We start from the raw sequence: 18,184 nt of genomic DNA on the forward strand, positions 1-18,184 counted from the left end.
AGGGGCTGTGTTGTTTGCCTAAACCTTCCCCTTCCCCCTCCTCAGCTGAGCCCTACTGATGAAGGCTGTGCAGAATACAGCAGGCCACCATGAGTCTTCGCACATACTCTGCCGGCTATTGCTGAGCTCCTCCAGAGCAATCCAGACAGCTTAAGCATTGTCTCAGCATCCCAATAATCTGCTCTATCACGTTTCATATGGCGCCATGGTGTTTTGTTGTATTGCCTGCTGCCCATGCGTGCGTGGATTGTGGACTGGAGTCCTGAGTTATGTCACCAGCAGACAGCCCTTTCACTCAGCACCCACCACCTGGTTTGCTGCAGTTGGCATTGCAGACTGCCGCAGAATGAAGGTTTCGGGACTGCTCCGAGATACTGGGTTTTAACCTGCATAATGTGACGCGTATGGTCACATACCAACTGAACCTCGAGAGAGTTGAGCCCCTGTCGGTTGCAATACGTCTTAAGAATTGATACGTGGCGCCCTCAAAGTGATGTGCATGCAGTCAATGGCACCCTGCACCATGGGGAAGCCTGTAATCCTAGTAAAGGCCACATGGTTGCTGCACCTGCTTCACTCTGGCGAAAGAGAATGAAATGTTTCAGATTTTTCGGAATATGCATCCTCAGTGACCTCCCTCTACAGCAGTGGATGGGAACTAGGGAGGTGTTGTAAATACCAAATGCTCCAGTCTGGAAGGAACCAGACGCATAAAAGCTTATTGCCACAGCCACCTTCACAGCCACTGACAAGGCTCTGCTCTGGGTTTGCAGTTGCGCCTGCTGCTGGTGGTGGATTTCAATGAGAACATCCTTATTGAAACGCTGGTGCCTCACGCATTGTTCCTCACTGAGGCGCCATTAGGAGAGTTACCCCTTGAACACCCTGGGGCGGTATGACCTTCTGCTGAGAGCCCTGCTCCTCCCTCTTTAGCAGCTTGTCCTTCTGTCACAGCTGCTCATGTTGTAGTCAAGGGGAATGCCTTCCAGTCCACCCACTCCTTGTAGACTTTAGCAACTTTAAAGTCTCTTGAAACCACCACACATCTACAATTGCAGCAAGAGACACTAGCAATCAATCCACTCGGTCCCTCTATGTCGCGCTGGTGGACGTCATTCCTGTTGCTGAACCTGTGTTCAGCTGTGTGTTTTTAAGAGGCAGTGTTAGCTGGAGTGTTGAGTCCCAAAATGGCAGCGCTGATGTCAAATCGATGTTACGTGCTGATTTGACATCACAATCTACCTACGCTGCATGCGTCTGGCAGGCATTTTCTGCGCCCGCTAAATCCGTTACCGAAATGGCGCCAGCGTGGCTTTCACCAGAAGTGCGTGCGCATGCGAGCCATGGACGCCATCTTGGAGCCACAATGGCACCTGAAGCACCAAAAAACCAGGCCTTAAGGAGTTGAATTTTGCAGTGCTAGTGCTCCATCCAATCAGACAGCAGTACTGGCACAGGACTGCCCACATTAGCGTTCTCTCAAGGGAGGGGCCTTGGACTGGATATTGCTGTCAGCGGTGAAGCAAGTACACTCGCTGCTGACCTCGAAGTAAGCTGCCCAAATAGCTCTAGTTATCTCTGTGGCACAGACTTCCCCTTTCTCGACATCAGGTTGAGTCTGGTGCTAAGCGAAGGGGGGTCTTCAGGCATCCAGCAAAAGTGCTATCAGCAAGCAGGGTAAGCAGCCAATCACATTGATGCATTCCCACGAACAGATAAGCAGGACATTAAAAGCACTGATTATCCTTCACTTTTAATTTAAATTTTCAGTGAAATAAATTATGAATGGGTTAAGACAGAAGCTAAAATATCATAAGCAAACTTTAAAGAATTATTTCTAAAATGTGAAATTTATCACAGCAGAGGCATTTGGCATTCCACAAATATAAAATTAGCCTTTCGGGCCAGAGAGGGTGTTTGGCAGTAATTATGAGGTTAGTACGCAGTTTAAAATCCAGTTGCACCTCATTCAACAAGGTGCAACTTTTTCAAGCATTTTTACAGTGAGACTAAAAGTGTGGGTAAGGGTGGAAGTCCTCATCAAGTCACTGATTGCTTAGGGTAGGGGTTGCACTCCGCAGCACACCCTCTGGAGAAGTGCAGAATCACTGACAGAAACTTTTGGATCTCCATATTATCCTGTGCACGTGCAGACTCCCAAAGTTGCTGTCACTTGCAGTGGAGTAACGACGGCAAACTGTGGCAGGTTCACCGTCATTAGCACCCGCAAAATCAGGGCTATCATTTAATAGGGTGTGACCATAACCTGGCACTTGCAGAGCTTTACCCAACCAAACAGGTTTTTTTGATATTGGGGGGGGGGGACTGCTGTCCTGTGGAATTTTTATGAAGTAACATTATCTCAGACTCTGTGTGTAGTGGTAAGCAGCTTTGAGGCAGGAAATAGGGAAAATTACAAAACTTTTACAAGAAAAACCACATTCTGCCAATTCAGAGGAAGTGCCAGAAAATTGCTCCATTTTTTGCTCCTCCTGGTTCTCAGGTGGGAATAACAGGGCATGTAGATTTTATACAGATGGGTAAAAGGATTTATCCATCTTGTCCAGCAACGGTATACCTGTGAAAAATCTTCCTGTCCCTCAACTCTCTGTGGCTTGTAAACCTCAAGAATGCTTTTGAGTGGCTGCTAGAAGTCAAAGATTGGGATTGATCAATCATTGAGAGGAACTGCCCGTGGTTTATGACAGGTGTTAATATTCCAACCTTTGCAATGCTAATGTTGGTCTGCAAATGTGAAATGGGATCAGCAATCAACCACACATGCAGAATCAAAAAGTGAAACCTTCAGTAGCTGTGGGGTTCCTGTGAGAAAGCGCAAATCCCATTGCATAGTGTCAATCAAGTCTTTAGGAGATCAGATGCTTTCGCTGAAGCCTGCTTAAACGCACAGCATTCGTGACTTTAACCTGCTGATGTCAGGAACACGAGAGGAGCTGAAAATGTGCTTCTGAGTAACATCTCCGGAGCAGAAGTGGCATGCCAGGGCAAATGAGCTCTCTGCATGCGTCTGTAAACTTAAGGGCAGTTCACGCTCAGTTCCCTTTGTGGAGTAGTCTTATTCCAACTCCCTGTGCATCCAATCAATATCACAGAACTCTCTGAAAAACGCAATGACTCTAGCTTTCTGTAACACTGAGATTATGCTGTTGAAGAAGGGGGAGTGTAAGCGCTGTGTTGGTGCTACAAGGTTCAAAAAAGATTACAAATAGAAATGCTTAACTGACTTACAGCCTGAGAGTAATCAGTACAGTCATTAGAAACATAATGAAAATATTCCACTCCACAGCACTGCCACCCACTTGTGCTGAATATACTGTGGTATCTCTATGGCATTTCAGTTTATTCAATATTCCACCCACATTTTAACAAAAAAACATTTGTCAAATAGAGGATGTTAGCGCTGACGGACAATGCCATTTATATCTCAGGCACCCTGTGTTACCCTTGGGCACTCCCACGCCAGGTTAGACACAAAGTGACACTCCCTGTACTCTGTGTATAACTCCAGGAGAACACCTCCTAACTGCGCCAGCGGGACAACTTTTCGATTTCCTCACACCGGCCTCTCTCAACGATATTAGTGGCACATTTCGGGGCAGTTTTCACGTGATAAGGGCCCATGCCCGCCGGAACCCGGGTTGAAATGGCACAGGCTATAGGGCCCCTTAGTGCCCGTGGACAGATGGGGCTTTCAAACAATCAGCTTGCACTGAATGCGATCCCAAAGCCTCAGAGGCAGAAGGGAAGTATCTAAAGCATGGAAACACTCGGTCGCCAGGGCACCCTGCCATCTTAAAATAAGCAGTAATGAGCAAAACAGGCAAGAGCTGTCAAAATGTTCATAAGCGTAAGACCTGCAGAAACAGGTATGCCCCGTCACAACACAACTCTTCACTCCTGAGTGTCTTTCAGTCCACTCTGTGTATCTGTGGATTCTGCGCAATGTTTCAAGATTTCGTCCAGATATTTGACAACCAGCTCTTTCTCATCCACTGGCACCCCCTGCAGGCTGTCCACGTGCTGAAAGGCCTTTTGCAGCATCCTGACCCTGTCCTGGGGGCCCATCTGGGTCGCCGTTTCATCAGCCTCCACCCCTGAAGTCAGAAAGCGCTGAACAAAGGCTCGGATCAAGTCGCCTTTCTCGGAAATGGTTCTGCTGATGCAGGAGTGGTCCTCGGCCGTGACGAGACGGAGGAGGTGCAGCAGCGTCTTGCAGATCTGAGTCCTCAAGCTGGCGCAGTATTTGAACTCCAGGAAGTCCTCCGTCTCTTCGCTCTTTTCCAGGGCTAGCACCAGCGCACACCAGATCTCACCGAACTGTTTACTGTCCCCGTAGCGCTCGCGGCTGCTCGGGATCGAAAGCGCCGTGGCCGATTTGATGCGCACTTTGAAGTTCTTGCAGGTCTTCACCACCGAGGTCAAGGCGCTGAAAGCCTGTGCTGCCCAGGGAGCCGAGTCTGTAAAGGACCATCACAATGAGACACATGAAGCTACACCAACACGTCACATCTTTAATTTCAGAGGGAAACATTTAGTAACAGATACCTTTGGGCAATCCAGAGTCTGGAGTGGAATCCATAACTGCAGGACTCTGGGCTTTAACCCCAGCCTCTTGACTTTTTATTAAAAGTCATAATACCAAGGCACCCTCTCAGCAAAGCCCAAACTTGCTGGAACACAGAGTGATGACATGTGGATCTGCAGCCACCATTCCCCATAGATGCTTGGTTCAATCCTGCATCTACGGGCAGTTGCTGACACAAACATGGTACTTGACAGAAGGGAAAACATATGAGAGTGTATGAGTTTCTGAAAACTACGAGCCCTCTGTTTTTAACAGGCTGCTTTTAATTTCCCCGTAGTTGCTGGCTGGGCATTCTAATGCCTAATTTAACTGGAGTGTCAGGAAAAGGCAATCCTGTGGGGCCACTGTCCCTTGTGTGTGGAAGCCTAGCTGGAGATCCACTGACCAGCATTTCCCGCATGCGGGTCTATCGTTTAGAATTGCCACTTCGAACAGGAAAGCCTGTTGATATTTGAGAGTGTGCCACTAGGTGGCGCAGCCCGTGCTTGCCAACTCCGAGCAGGGAAAGAGAGCACATTTAATTTCTGCAGCACATTCCAAATCTCTCAGACAGCCACCAAACTCCTTCAGGCGCAACAAATCTCACTGGAATCAGGTCACTCTCATTCTGTAGCGTTTTTGCACATGGCAGCGTTCCACAAACACCTATGAGATTAAAGTTAATATCATGAGTGGCGGTGGTTGAGCCGGGGATGCCATTGGATTACAGAATGGTTACAGCACAGGAGGAGGACGTGCTGCCCGTGCTGGCAAGAAAATTGGGCAGTAACCCCTGTCCATCGAATCATTAGTATCCATCTGACCCACCAGAAGAGGGGTGTTTGATTCATGTCTCATCCAAAGGTTGTCACCTCTGACAGTGTAGCTCACTACTGATCTTAAGTGGTCAGGTTACATTATGTACTCAAATCCCGGAGTAGCGCTTGAGCCCAGGACTATCTGACTCAGGGGAAAGAGTGCTACCAACCAAACTGATGCTCAATGCAAGAGGAACATGAATGTGGCATGTAAAGCGTAAAATCAGTTCGAGTGAGGTGGAATATTGCAGTTCGAGGCTGCCTGAAGCCCGCCTGGGGGCCACTCTGAATCTGAAGGCCCTACGTTTGCAACCTGACCTTAAAAAAAAAAATTATAAAAAAGGAGAAAATTAACTTGAAAGGACCGAATAATGATTTTAAAACGAAACATTTATTTCTGCTGCCTTCAATGGTTCAGTCAGCAAATGGTCTGATATTCTAGGGTTGAGCAATAGATGCTGGGCCTGAGAGGGTCTAAAAAAAGACTAGGAAGATTCCAGGTTTAACCCCGAATCTGTTCAGAGTTTGTAAAGCCCAATCAAGCCAGTGATGGAATACATCAAATCGGCCTCAAGTGTTCTCGACCAATGATGGGGATAAACATGGTTAAGTGAGGCCCTGATAGAATGAGTGTGTGTGTGTATGTGTATGTGTGTGTGTGTGTGTGTGTGTGTGTGGACAGAGGGGGTGGGGGGGTGTGCCTGGATAGGGCAGGACAAAAGCCAGGTCTCATCCCCTCCACAGTCAAACCACCTGCAAGGTGCCACATCGGTTACTACATGAAGTGTGTGTGTGTGTGTGTGTGTGTGTGTGTGTAACATATTAGCATGGATAAAGGGTTGGCAAGCTAACAGGAAGCCGAGTACAGATAAATGTGCCTTTTTCAATTTGGCAAGACATGACAAGTGGACTGCCACAGGGATCAGTGTTGGGGCCGCAATTACTTTCAACCTACATCAATGATTTTGATGAAAGGGCTGAATGTATGGTAGCCAAATTTGCCGATGGCACCAAGATAGTTAGGAAAGTAAGTTGTCAAGAGGAGATAGAGAACCCGCAAAGGGATTAAGTGAGTGGGCAAAAATTTGGCTATTGGAGTATAATGTGGAAAAACGTGAACTTGTCCACTTTGGCAGGAAGAATAGAAAAGCATTTAACTGTTTAAATGGAGGGAGATTGCAGAACTCTGTGGTACAGAGGGATCTGGATGTCCTAGTGCATGAATCACAAAAAATTAGTATGCAGATACAGCAAGCAATTAGGAAGAGAAATGGAATGTTGGCAGTTATTGTTATGAATGAATGGAATATAAAAAAGGAAAGTATTACTGCAGCTGTATAAGATATTGGTGAGGCCACATCTGGAGTACTGTGTACAGTTTTGGCCTCTTTATTTGAAAAAGGATATAATTGTGTTAGAAGCAGTTCAGAGGAGATTCACTCAACTCATTTCTGGGATGAGAGACTTATCTTATGAAGAATGGTTGAACAGATTGGGCCTATACCCACTGGAATTTAGAAGAATGAGAGGTGATTTTATTGAAGCATATACGATCCTGAGGGGATTTGATAGGGTAGATACCAGGAGGATGTTTCCATTTGTGGCCGAATTTAGAACCAGGGGACACAGTTTAAGAACAAGAGGTCTACCATTTAAGACAGAGATGAGGAATTTTTAGTCGCAAAGTGTCATTAGTCTGTGGAATTCTCTTCCCCAGAAAGCAGTGGAGGCTGGATCTCATTGAATTTATTCAAGGCAGAGTTAGACAGATTTTTGATAGACAAAGGGGTCAAGGTTTTATTCAGGGCAGACAGCAAAGTGGAGTTGAGACCACAACCAGATCAGCCATGATCTGATTGAATGGGGGAGCAGGTTTGAAGGGCTGAATGGCCTACTCCTGCTCCTAAGTCCTATGTTCCTATGTTGCAAATACTCACTGCTCAAGCTTCTTTTTATGAAGAATGCCACTTGGGTAGTTGTTTTCTCTTCACAGTGTTAAGACCCAGAATGCACTGCGTGAAAGGGCGGTGGAAGCAGATTTGGCAGCAACTCTCAAAAAGGGAATTGGATAATTGCTTGAAGGGAAACAAGGGAAACATTTGGAGAAATGTTGGTACAAGCATGAAGGGCCGAATGGCCCCTTCTGTGCTATATCGTTCTATACATGAGTCTATTTGCTCCACAGAAGACCACTAACACATGCCCCTGCTGCAAGAGGCAAACCAAAGCCTAGCAAGCAAATCCCACTGAAAACAACACAAGAAATTCTCAGGTGTAAAGAGTTAAAACAGATTAAGAGGTCCGTGGGTCAAGTTAATGGACCCAAAAGCTGACAAAGGTCAGAATGAGTACATACCGAGTGGAATAGCTGGGTTTTTGAACATATTTCCCAGTGCGTAGCATGCATTCCACCGCACTTTCATGGTTGCCTCACTCTGAACAGTGCGGATTAAGGCTTGGATTGACTCTTCGATTCTTGGCTTGAACTGTGGCTTGGAGATGTGGTGAGGCTGCAGAAAGTGGAGCAGGTTTCCCAGAGCTCGCACTGCATTGCTCTTCACCTGCGATATAGAGGCAGAAAGATATTCAGTATGACTAAAACGCCAACTGGGAGCAGACTTAACCAAACTGGGCATGGAGGGACAGAGTACTTTGAAATCTGTGCCCCATGCCATAGAGTGGTAGGATGGAGCTTTGGGAGTGTGGAGACACCGATCAAAGCTCTTCACAAAAAAAAACTGAGATGGGAAGAATATTGAAGAAAAATTCATTCTCCTCGCCATTCTCTCACATTCCTGGCACCCAGTGTCACAGCAGCCTTGATAGGTATCTTGAAGCAGAGGTTAACTGCAGTCAAGCACAGGGCAATTGATTTATTAATCATTCGGATACACCGGAAAGCTTTTATTTTTGCAGAACGGTAGGACTTGGGCAGCAAATCACGCTTCACACAGTCGGTGTAGAAATTCGTAGGAGGTCACCTCATGGCAAATCCCACCTTGCCAGCCATGCACCACACAGTGAAGCCCTACAGGAAAGGAGAGAATTCCATACAGGCCTCTGGAAAACTGTAGAGTCCATTCGGGATTGCACCAGGGTGAGAAGCTGAGTTCAGCAACAAGCCTGGAGGCAGCCATCGAAAATAAAACTTGCCAATTTCAGGGTGTCGCCATGGTCACAAAAACTCATCCCTTTAAAAAAAAACATGTATTTAATTGGTAAAAAGCCTTTTTTGGAATGGCTGAGAGCTGAACAGTGAGGAGGAACAGTAGAAAATGGTGACTCACGACTCCCATTTCTGTCACATTAATTCTAAATGACCTGTTCTGAAGCGACAAATGCAGTTCAATAGTCAAATAGTCTCTGCAGCATCGATGGCAATCATAAAAATTAATCTCCTGTGAAGTAATCTGCATGGAAACCTGAAGAGATGTTTTTCAAAAGAGCACAATTCCTTTATTTCTGTGAATATTCCTGTCATTGTACAGATATTTATTGTAAATTGCTGCTGAGTTTTCTTCCAGTCACTTCAGAGGTTCAACTTCAGAGTTCTCACTTTGGAATCCTAGACTTTTCCCTCCCACCCTCCTGCCTCTTAGAATCATAGAACAGCAGACACAGAAGGAGGCCATTCAGGTTATCATCCCTGTACCAGCTCTTTGAATAGCTATCCAATTAGCCCCACTCCTTTGCTGTTCCCTCATAGCCCTGTACATTTTCCCTTTCAAATGTATATCTAATTTCCTTTCCAAAATTATTATTGAATCTGTTAGCACACTCTTACAGACACTGCATTCCAGGTCATAACAGAAAAAACAAATTCTGCTGCAGAAAACAAATTCTCATCTCCCCCTGGTTCTTTTGCTAATTGTATTAAATCTGTCTCCTCTGGCTATCAACTCTCCTGCCAGTGGAAACAGTTTCTCCCTATCTACTCTATCAAAACCCTTTGTGATTTTAAACAGCTTTATTAAATTTCCACTTAGCCTTCTCTGCTCCAAGGAGAACAATCCCAGCTTCTCTAGTCTCTCCACATAACTTAAGCCCCTCATCCCTGGAACCATTCTAGCAAATCTCCTCTGAAGCCGCTCCAAGGCTTGACATTCTTCTTAAAGTGTGGCGTCCAGGAGTGGACACAATATCCCAGCTGAGGCCTAACTAGTCATTTACCATAACGTCCTTGCTTCTGTGTTCAATGCTTCTATGCATAAAGCCCAGAATCAGGTATGCTTTTTTTTTTAAAAACAGCCTTATCAACTTGTCCCACCACTTTCAAAGATTGGTGCATGTGAGCCTCTCTGTTCCCGCACTCCCTTTCAGCATTTTAATCCATAGCTGCATCTCAGAATGTTAGTTACAAGTAAAGCAGCGCTGAAATTTCCCACTTCATCTCATGTTATAAACAGATGCCCTGAGTATCTAGACTAAGGTCCTCATTATAGTTGTCCATATTCAAAACATGTCTATATTCATGAGCCAAACATCAGAGAAACATAATAAACAGTGACCAGAGATGTTCAGATGGCTACATTTGATTCCTTATTCTGTTACAACTGTTTGATGGATTTCTCTGTCTGCAGAACAGCTTCTTGCTGTTTTAAAAGCAGGCAACAAACATGGCTGTCTTACCATGTGACCTATTACAAGTCCAAAGTCCTTTTCCAAATAAGGGGGGGTGGCTAGGTCTATTAAACACCCTGTGTGATGACTTTCACATCTTGAATGTTTGAGACAGCTAGTGTCTTTGCATCTGAATGAGCCATTCAATTTGAAATTACCCTTTCAAATTAGTTTCGGGGATAAGCCATTGAGTCAATATCAGTCAGGTAAATTCCTTTTGTTATAGAGTCGTTGAATCATAGAGGTCTACAGCACAGAAAAAGACCCTTCGGCCCATCGAGCCTGCACCAGTCAAACAAGTACCTACCTATTCTAATCCCATTTTCCAGCACCAGGCCCATAGCCTTGTATACCATGGCATCGCAAGTGCACATCCAAATACTTCTTAAATGTTATGAGGGTTTCTGCCTCTACCACCCTTTCAGGCAGTGAGTTCCAGATTCCCACCACCCTCTTGGTGAAAAAATTCTTCCTTACATCCCCTCTAAACCTCCTGCCCTTTACCTTAAATCTATGCCCCCTGGTTATTGATCCCTCCACCAAGGGGAAAAGTTCCTTCCTGTCTACCCTATCTATATCCCTCATAATTTTATACACCTCAATCTTGTCCCAACTCAATCTCCTCTTTTCCAAGGAAAATAACCACAGTCTATCCAATCTCTCCTCATAACTAAAACTCTCCAGCCCAGGCAACATCCTGCTAAACCTCCTCTGCATTCTCTTTAGTGCAATCACATCCTTCCTATAATGCAGATTCCAGAACTGCATGCAATATTCTAGCTGTGGCCTAACCAGTGCCCTGCTCTTATATTCTATGCCTCAGCTAATAAAGGCAAGTATCCCATATGCCTTCTTAACCACCTTATCTACCTGTCCCGCTACCTTAAGGGACCGGTGGACATGCACACCAAGGTCCCTCTAATCCTCGGTACTTCCCAGGGTCCTACCATTCGTCGTGTATTCCTGTGCCTTGTTTGTCCTGCCAAGTGCATCACCTCACACTTATCCGGATTGAATTCCATTTGCCACTGATCAGCCCATTTGACCAGCCCTCTGCTTCCTGCCACTCAGCCAATTCTGGGTCCAATTTGCCAAATTGCCTTGGGTCCCATGGACTCTTACCTTCATTATCAGTCTCCCATGCGGGACCTTATCAAAAGCCTTGCTGAAGTCCAAGTAGACTACGTCAAATGCATTGCCCTCATCTACACACCTGGTCACCTCTTCGAAAAGTTCAATCAAATTGGTCAGACATGACCTCCCCTTAACAAAACCATGCTGACTGTCCTTGATTAATCCCTGCCTCTCCAAGTGTAGATTAATTCCGTCCCTCAGAATTGCTTCCAATAGTTTCCCCACCACTGAGGTTAGACTGACTGGCCTGTAGTTCCCTGGTTTATCCCTTCCTCCCTTCTTGAATAACGGTACCACATTGGCTGTCCTCCAGTCCTCTGGCACCTCTCCTGTGGCCAGAGAGGTATTGAAAATTATTGCCAGTGCCCCTGCTATCTCCTCCCTTGCCTCACTCAACAGCCTGGGGCACATTTCATCCGGGCCTGGAGATTTATCTACTTTTAAGCCTGCCAGACCACTTAGAACCTCCTCCCTTTCTATGCTAATTTTAAAAATTATATCACAGTCCTTCTACTTGATTTCCATACCCATGTCGTCCCTCTCAGTTGTGAACACCGACACAAAGTATTCATTTAGAGCCCTACCTACGTCTTCCAGCTCCACACACAAATTACCACTATCGTCCTTAATGGGCCCCACTCTTTCCCTAGTTATCCTCTTACTCTTAATGTACTTGTAAAATAACTTTGGATTTTCCTTTATTTTACCTGCCAATGTTATTTCATGCCTCCTTTTTGCTCTCCTAATTTCCTCTTTAATTTCCCCCTATACATTCTATACTCCCCTAGGGCTTCTGATGTTTTGAGCCCTCGGTATCTGCCATAAGCCTCCCTTTTTCTCTTTATCAAATCCTGTATATCCCTCGACATCTAGAGTTCCATGGATTTGTTGGTCCCACTCTGTCTTTACTGGAATATGTTGGCCCTGTACTCTCCCTATTTCCTTCTTGAATGAGTCCCACTGCTCTGGCGCAGATTTACCTAAAAGTAGCTACTCCCAGTCCACTCTGGCCAAATCATATCTGATCTTACTAAAAATCGGCCTCCCCCCAATTTAGAACTCTGATTCCGGGCCCATCCTTGTCCATTTTCATAACAACCTTGAATTTAACGGAGTCATGATCACTATTTGCAAAATGCTCCCCCACTGATACCTCTACCACTTGCCCAGCTTTATTCCCTAAAATTTAGTCCAGGGCCACCCCCTCTCTTGTAGGACCTTCTACATACTGGCTTAAAAAGCTCTCCTGGATGCATTTTAAGAATTCCACTCCCTCTAAACCTATCACAGTATGACTAACCCAGTTAATGTTGGGGAAGCTGAAATCCCCCACTATTACTACCCTATTATTTTTACACTTCTCTGAAATTTGCCCACATATCTGCTCTTCTATTTCTTTCTGACTGTTTGAGGGGCCTATCGTACACTCCCAGCAATGTGATTGCTCCTTTTTTGTTTTTGAGTTCTGCCCATATGGCTTCATTTGAGGAGCCTTCTAAGATGTCATCCCTCCTTACTGCTGTAATTGATTCCTTGATCAATATTGCGATACCCCCTCCTCTTTTACCTCCTTCCCTTGGTCTCACCTGAAAACCCTATATCCTGGAATATGAGCTGCCAATCCTGCTCCTCTCTCAACCATGTCTCTGTGACAGCAATTACATTATTCCCTCCTGAAACAGGGGAACGCTTCAGTCCACAAGAGAAACCAGGTGACCTTCGGGCAGACATCCTTTTGTGATTTTTTAGAGATATAAAGTATTGACTGAAAGTCCATAATAAACTGGAACATGACAATTCTTTTAAACCTGTGGTGCGATACAGGATACTTTTCCAGAAGACAAGATTCCCTCTTGTGCTGTTGCTTTGGCAGTGCATCCCCGTACAGCAGCTATTGCTGGAGAGGAATGAACTGGATCTTATGCTCACCTTCTAATTGGTTTGCATGGCTGGGGTAAAATTATAAGCCTTTGGATGAAGTCATATGGAATAACTGTATCGCACTTTATGCCACTGACATTATGATGTTGGAGTGGGCATCAGTTTGATTACAATACTGACTATAAAATAAATGTTATTCATCAAATAAAACCAGTCAGGACCATTGTTTACAGGTCGTATAGGACTCAGTTGTGGTGTTTAGTTATGTTTAGTCTGGCCTGTCCCTTTAAGACCACCAATCTTCCAGTGAGAGGGGGTTTGACTAGACATATCCCACCGCTAACTCAGTTCATTACTGAGAAAGGTTTCTGTAGGTTGCTGGGCACGTGTAAATCTTTTTTATGCATGAGGTGAAGCCAGGTTCCCAAGACCAGAAGAAAAGTAGCAAATTACTGCCTTACACTTTTTCTAGTACTTTGACACTTTGATGGTGCAAGACTTTTACATGAGTTTACTAGTCAATCTCCTTTGGCATTTCATACACAGAATCAACATCGAGTATAATCTTCAGAAGAAGCGGGTTTGAATATTTGGATCAGCACATGCAAATATATCATGCAGTTCTCATTTTAAGTCATACGTTTTAGCTTTATTTGTAAATATTTCCATGATAAATTTCTTTGTCCATATTTACATTGGCAAAAAGCTATGTGAACTTGTCACATTGTCATTAGATACAAAAGCAACATGCTACAGCACTACTACTGGCAAGAGGGAGTAATTACAGTGTGACAAATTTACATAGGCAGTTTCCATTATAAACACGGACAAGGGGCTATATTGGAAGTATACGCAGATGTGAAATTTTTAATTTATTGATGATGGATATATAGTCTACCAGATCTCCGGGGCATTGTTTCAAGCAAAACCTGATGGGGGAAGATGGTGGGGTGTAGCGGTAATATCACTAGGTTAGAAATCCAGAGGCTCTGGGGACACAGGTTCAAATCTCACCATGGCAGCTGGTGGAATTTAAATTCAATTCATAAAATCTTGAATTGAAAGCTAGGGCAGCATGTTCCCCCTCCGTCAGGGGAGCGGGCGGGTTCCCAGTCGGTGGCACGGTGCTATTTTACGTAACATCCGTCCGGAAGCGCTATGCGCTCCCTGTGCGGGCAGGTGGGCGAGGGTAGATTCCCTGAGCTGGTAGTGCGATCTCCCTGAGGTAAAGTGCTGCCTCAGGGAGATCGGCTCAAGATTCAAACTTTCATTAAAGGCAGGAAAAAATATTCCTGACGTGTCCCCTCATGTGACACTGTCACATGAGCTGGGACATGTCAATTTCTTTTATTTTAAACATTTTATACATATTTTAATACCCTCATGAAACCTCATCCCGCCCGTGGATGAGGTTTCATGTTTTTTTTCTGAAGGCCGCCTGGGCTCTTCGCCTGCCCGCCAACCTTAAAGTTGGACGGGCAGGTCCATTAATCATTTAAATTACTTTTTTTAATGGCCTTAATAGGCCTTTGACAGTTCGGCAGGCACGCAGCCCATAGGGACGCATGCCCAATGTCACCCTGAGTCATTTTATGCGTCGTCGAGCGGGTTGGAGGGGGGGCGGGGCCTGCTCGCTGACCAGAAGATGCAGCTCCTAGTCTCAGTAATGGGAGACCATGAAACTATCATCAATCATCAAAAAAACCCATCTGGTTCACAAAGGAAATCTGCCGTCCTTACCTGGCCTGCCCTACATGCAACTCCAGGCCCACAGTAATGTGGTTGACTCTTAACTGCCCTCTGAAATGGCCTAGCAAGCCACTCAGTTCAAGGGCAATTAGGGATGGACAACAAATGCTGGCACTGCCAGTGACGCCCACATCCCAAGAAAGAATAAATAAAATCAGGCAATTAGATTTAATTAGACAATTAAAATTAATTAGACAACTCTAAGACAGAGTTGTCATAGTAAATCTTGCTGGTAAGAGGCAACAAAGTCTAATGCTTAGGTAAATAGAGCCTCAGCTCATTCTGAGTTTAGCTGTTGTTTGATCAGAAATTTTGCTAATGTGTAACGCTCTTGTTAGTTACAGGCAGCAGCTGAGAATCACACAGCATTTTAAGGTTACTTTGTATCTATAACAAGGTACTGTATGGCATCTGCAGTATTACCTCTGAGCACCCTGGCAAATCAATTTTAATGCATCGCTGGCAGATTTCCCATGGCATAGATCATGGTGAGCTGGACGAAGTGTTGTTTTATAACAATCAGGATGATATCAAGAGTGCAATGCTGAAAGTAAGTGAGAGACTTGCAGGAAGTGCACACTATACATTAGATTTTCTTACAAGAGATAGCTAGAGAAACAGAGAGAGGAAGAAGCAGAGGGAAAGATAGAGAGAGAGAGAGAGAGAGAAAAATGCAAAAAGAGTGGAATACTATCGTGGATCAGTCTCTCACCTTATCTTTATCATTGGACGCATGTGTGGCTGATTTCAACATCTTGAGTAGCAGAACATCTGAGAACTCCTCCTGGAAGCCTAGGCCCATGGACTCCCTGAGAGGACAAAAGGTAACACGTGAATCATTGACCAATAGATCAGAACCTTAAATATCCATCTACTTGCTATCTGCCAAATAGTTTACAATTCAAAGCCTTGTGGAAGTTGTAGCCTCACTTCACTGTTTGTTTTGCTATTTGTATTTCAATCTCCTTTCTTCGACAAATAAAACAACATTTTTTGTTACTTGTATTATATATTTGTCTTAATTTCCATATCTAGGGTCTTACTGGATCCTACACGTATCACCTAATACTGGCAACTGCCGATTATCCACAAATATCCATTATCTACCAGGTAGGTAATAAAGGTTCCACTCTACATCCCAGAGTCTCAGGTTTTTCTTAACTTCACATGACAATCATTGCTTAAATCAGTACTCACTGATAGGGCATCGCTGGAGTGAATCCACATCCATAGCATGGCATCTTTTAATTATTCCAACATTGGTGGCTGCCTAATTGGTGGCCCTAATCTCTGGAATACTCAACACCTCTCCGTCTCTCTACCTCGCTTCCCTCCTTTAAAACCTATCGCTTTGAACAAAATGGCAGTTATCCGACCTAACATCTCCTCATGTGGCTCGGTGTCATATTTTGTTTTATAATGACCCGGTGAAGCACCTTGGGAAGTTTTATTACGTTAAAGGCGCTATATAAGTTGTTGTCGTTATCTATTGGCAGCTCCAACGCACTGGATCAATTTTGATTCATCAACAAATCTCAGCAACTCAGGCCAGTTTGGGACGGTTACCGAATGTAAGCAGCAGATACATACATGTTAGCAATTAAGGTGTCTGTGAGATTGCCCAGTGACCAGGCTGCCTTGGTACGGACGTTTAGAGACTTGTCATCCAAGGAAGTCAGGATGGCATTCGCAGTGTCAGCCACAAACATCACATCCTGTTACGTGAAGAAAGAAAGTAAAAGATCAGTACTCCTTAAAGTAAATCTGGAGGAAATTCCAGCTATTGAGCCTGTATAAGTAAAAATGCAACCGGTTCATTTTAAGGAGGAATCCACTGCTTTATTGAATTTGCAGAGTGAAGCTCCTCCTGCGCTGCTGTTATTTCCTAACTCAGAAAGCATGCCTGTACAAATTTTACTAGCTAGAATCTCAGAATCTTTACAGTGCAGAAGGAGGCCATTCAGCCCACTGAGTCTGCACTGGCTCTCTGAAAGAGCATTCTACCTAGTCCCATGCCCCTGCCTTATCCCCATAAGCTCACACCTTCTTTCTTTTCAGGTAGCAATCCAATTCCTTTTTGAATGCCTCGATCGAACCTGCCTCCACCGCCCGGTGAAAATTTTTTTCCTCACATCACTTTTACTCCTTTGTTAATTATTTTGAATCTGTGCCTTCTAGTTCTTGATGTTCTCTTGAGTAGGAACAGTTTCTCACTACTTACCCTGTCTATACCTCTCAGGGTTTTAAATGCCTCTATCAAGTTTCCTCTCAGCCTTCTTTTCTCCTAAGAAAACAGTCCCAACCTCTCCAATCTATCCTCATAGCTAGATTTCTTCATCCCTGAAATCATTCTTGTGAATCTCCTCTGTATTATCTCCAATGACTTCACATCCTTCCTCAAGTATGGCGCCCAGAACTGGACACAGTACTCCAGATGAGGCCTGAATAGTGTCTTATACAAGTACAACATGACCTCCTTACTCTTGCACTCAATGCCCCTATTAATAAAGCCTAAGATACCATATGCTTTATTAACTGCTCTCTCAACATGCCCTGCCATCTTCTATAACTTATGTACATATATACTGAGGTCCCTCTGTTCCTGCACCTCCTTTTAGAGTTTCTCCCTTTCTTTTATACTGTCTCTGCATATTCATCCTGCCAAAATGAATCACATCACACTTCTCTGCATTGAACTTCATCTGCTATTTGTCAGCCCAATCCACCGACATGTTTACATCCTTTTGAAGTTCAAGACTATCCTCATCACAGTTGACAATGTTTCCAATATTTGTATCATCTGCAAATTTTGAAATCATGCCCTGGACACCACTGTCTAGGTCATTATTGTATATCAAGAAGAGCAAGGATCCCAACATTGACCCCTGGGGAACTCCACTATAAACCTTCCTCCAATCTGAAAAACATTCATTAACCACTACTCTTTGTTTCCTGTCACTCAACTAATTTCTTATCCAAGTGCCTACTTTCCCTTTTATTCCATGAGCTAGAATTTTGCTGACAAATCTATTGTGTGGCGCTGTATCAAATGCCTTTTGAAAATCCATATACACCACATCAACAGCACTGCCCTTATCAACCTTCTCTGTTGCCTCCTCAAAAAATGCGAGCAAGTTCATTAAACGTGATTTTCCCTTAATGAATCCATGCTGGCTTTCCTTAGTTATCCTGCACTTGTCTAAGTGACAATTGATTTTGTCCCAAACTATAGTTTCCAGAAGTTTCCCAACCACTGAACTGACTGGTCTGTAGTTGCCAGCTTTATCCTTGCACCCATTCTGGAACAAGGGTGTAACATTTGCAATTCTCCAGTCCTCTGGCACCACCTGTGTCTAAGGAAGACTGGAAGATTATCATTAGTGCCTTTCAATTTCCA

At 44.5% G+C, this 18,184-nt stretch overlaps 1 protein-coding gene across 3 annotated transcripts in view; it reads right to left on the reverse strand.

The window, feature by feature from the left end:
• Nucleotides 1–1,735: 1,735 nt before the first annotated feature.
• Nucleotides 1,736–18,184, reverse strand: part of heatr6 (HEAT repeat containing 6) — a 57,231-nt gene continuing 40,782 nt past the window's right edge. For all 3 annotated transcript variants that reach the window (XM_078548050.1, XM_078548052.1, XM_078548051.1), the window contains exons 17-20: nucleotides 16,378–16,502; nucleotides 15,500–15,596; nucleotides 7,760–7,964; nucleotides 1,736–4,478 (exon numbers count right to left, since the gene is read on the reverse strand). In XM_078548050.1, the coding sequence (XP_078404176.1) occupies nucleotides 3,913–4,478; nucleotides 7,760–7,964; nucleotides 15,500–15,596; nucleotides 16,378–16,502 (993 nt within the window). In that variant the 3' untranslated portion in view covers nucleotides 1,736–3,912. The remainder of the gene's footprint in view (nucleotides 4,479–7,759; nucleotides 7,965–15,499; nucleotides 15,597–16,377; nucleotides 16,503–18,184) is intronic.

Source organism: Cetorhinus maximus, chromosome 9 (genome assembly GCF_964194155.1).
Source record: "Cetorhinus maximus chromosome 9, sCetMax3.hap1.1, whole genome shotgun sequence".
NCBI lineage: Eukaryota > Metazoa > Chordata > Chondrichthyes > Lamniformes > Cetorhinidae > Cetorhinus > Cetorhinus maximus.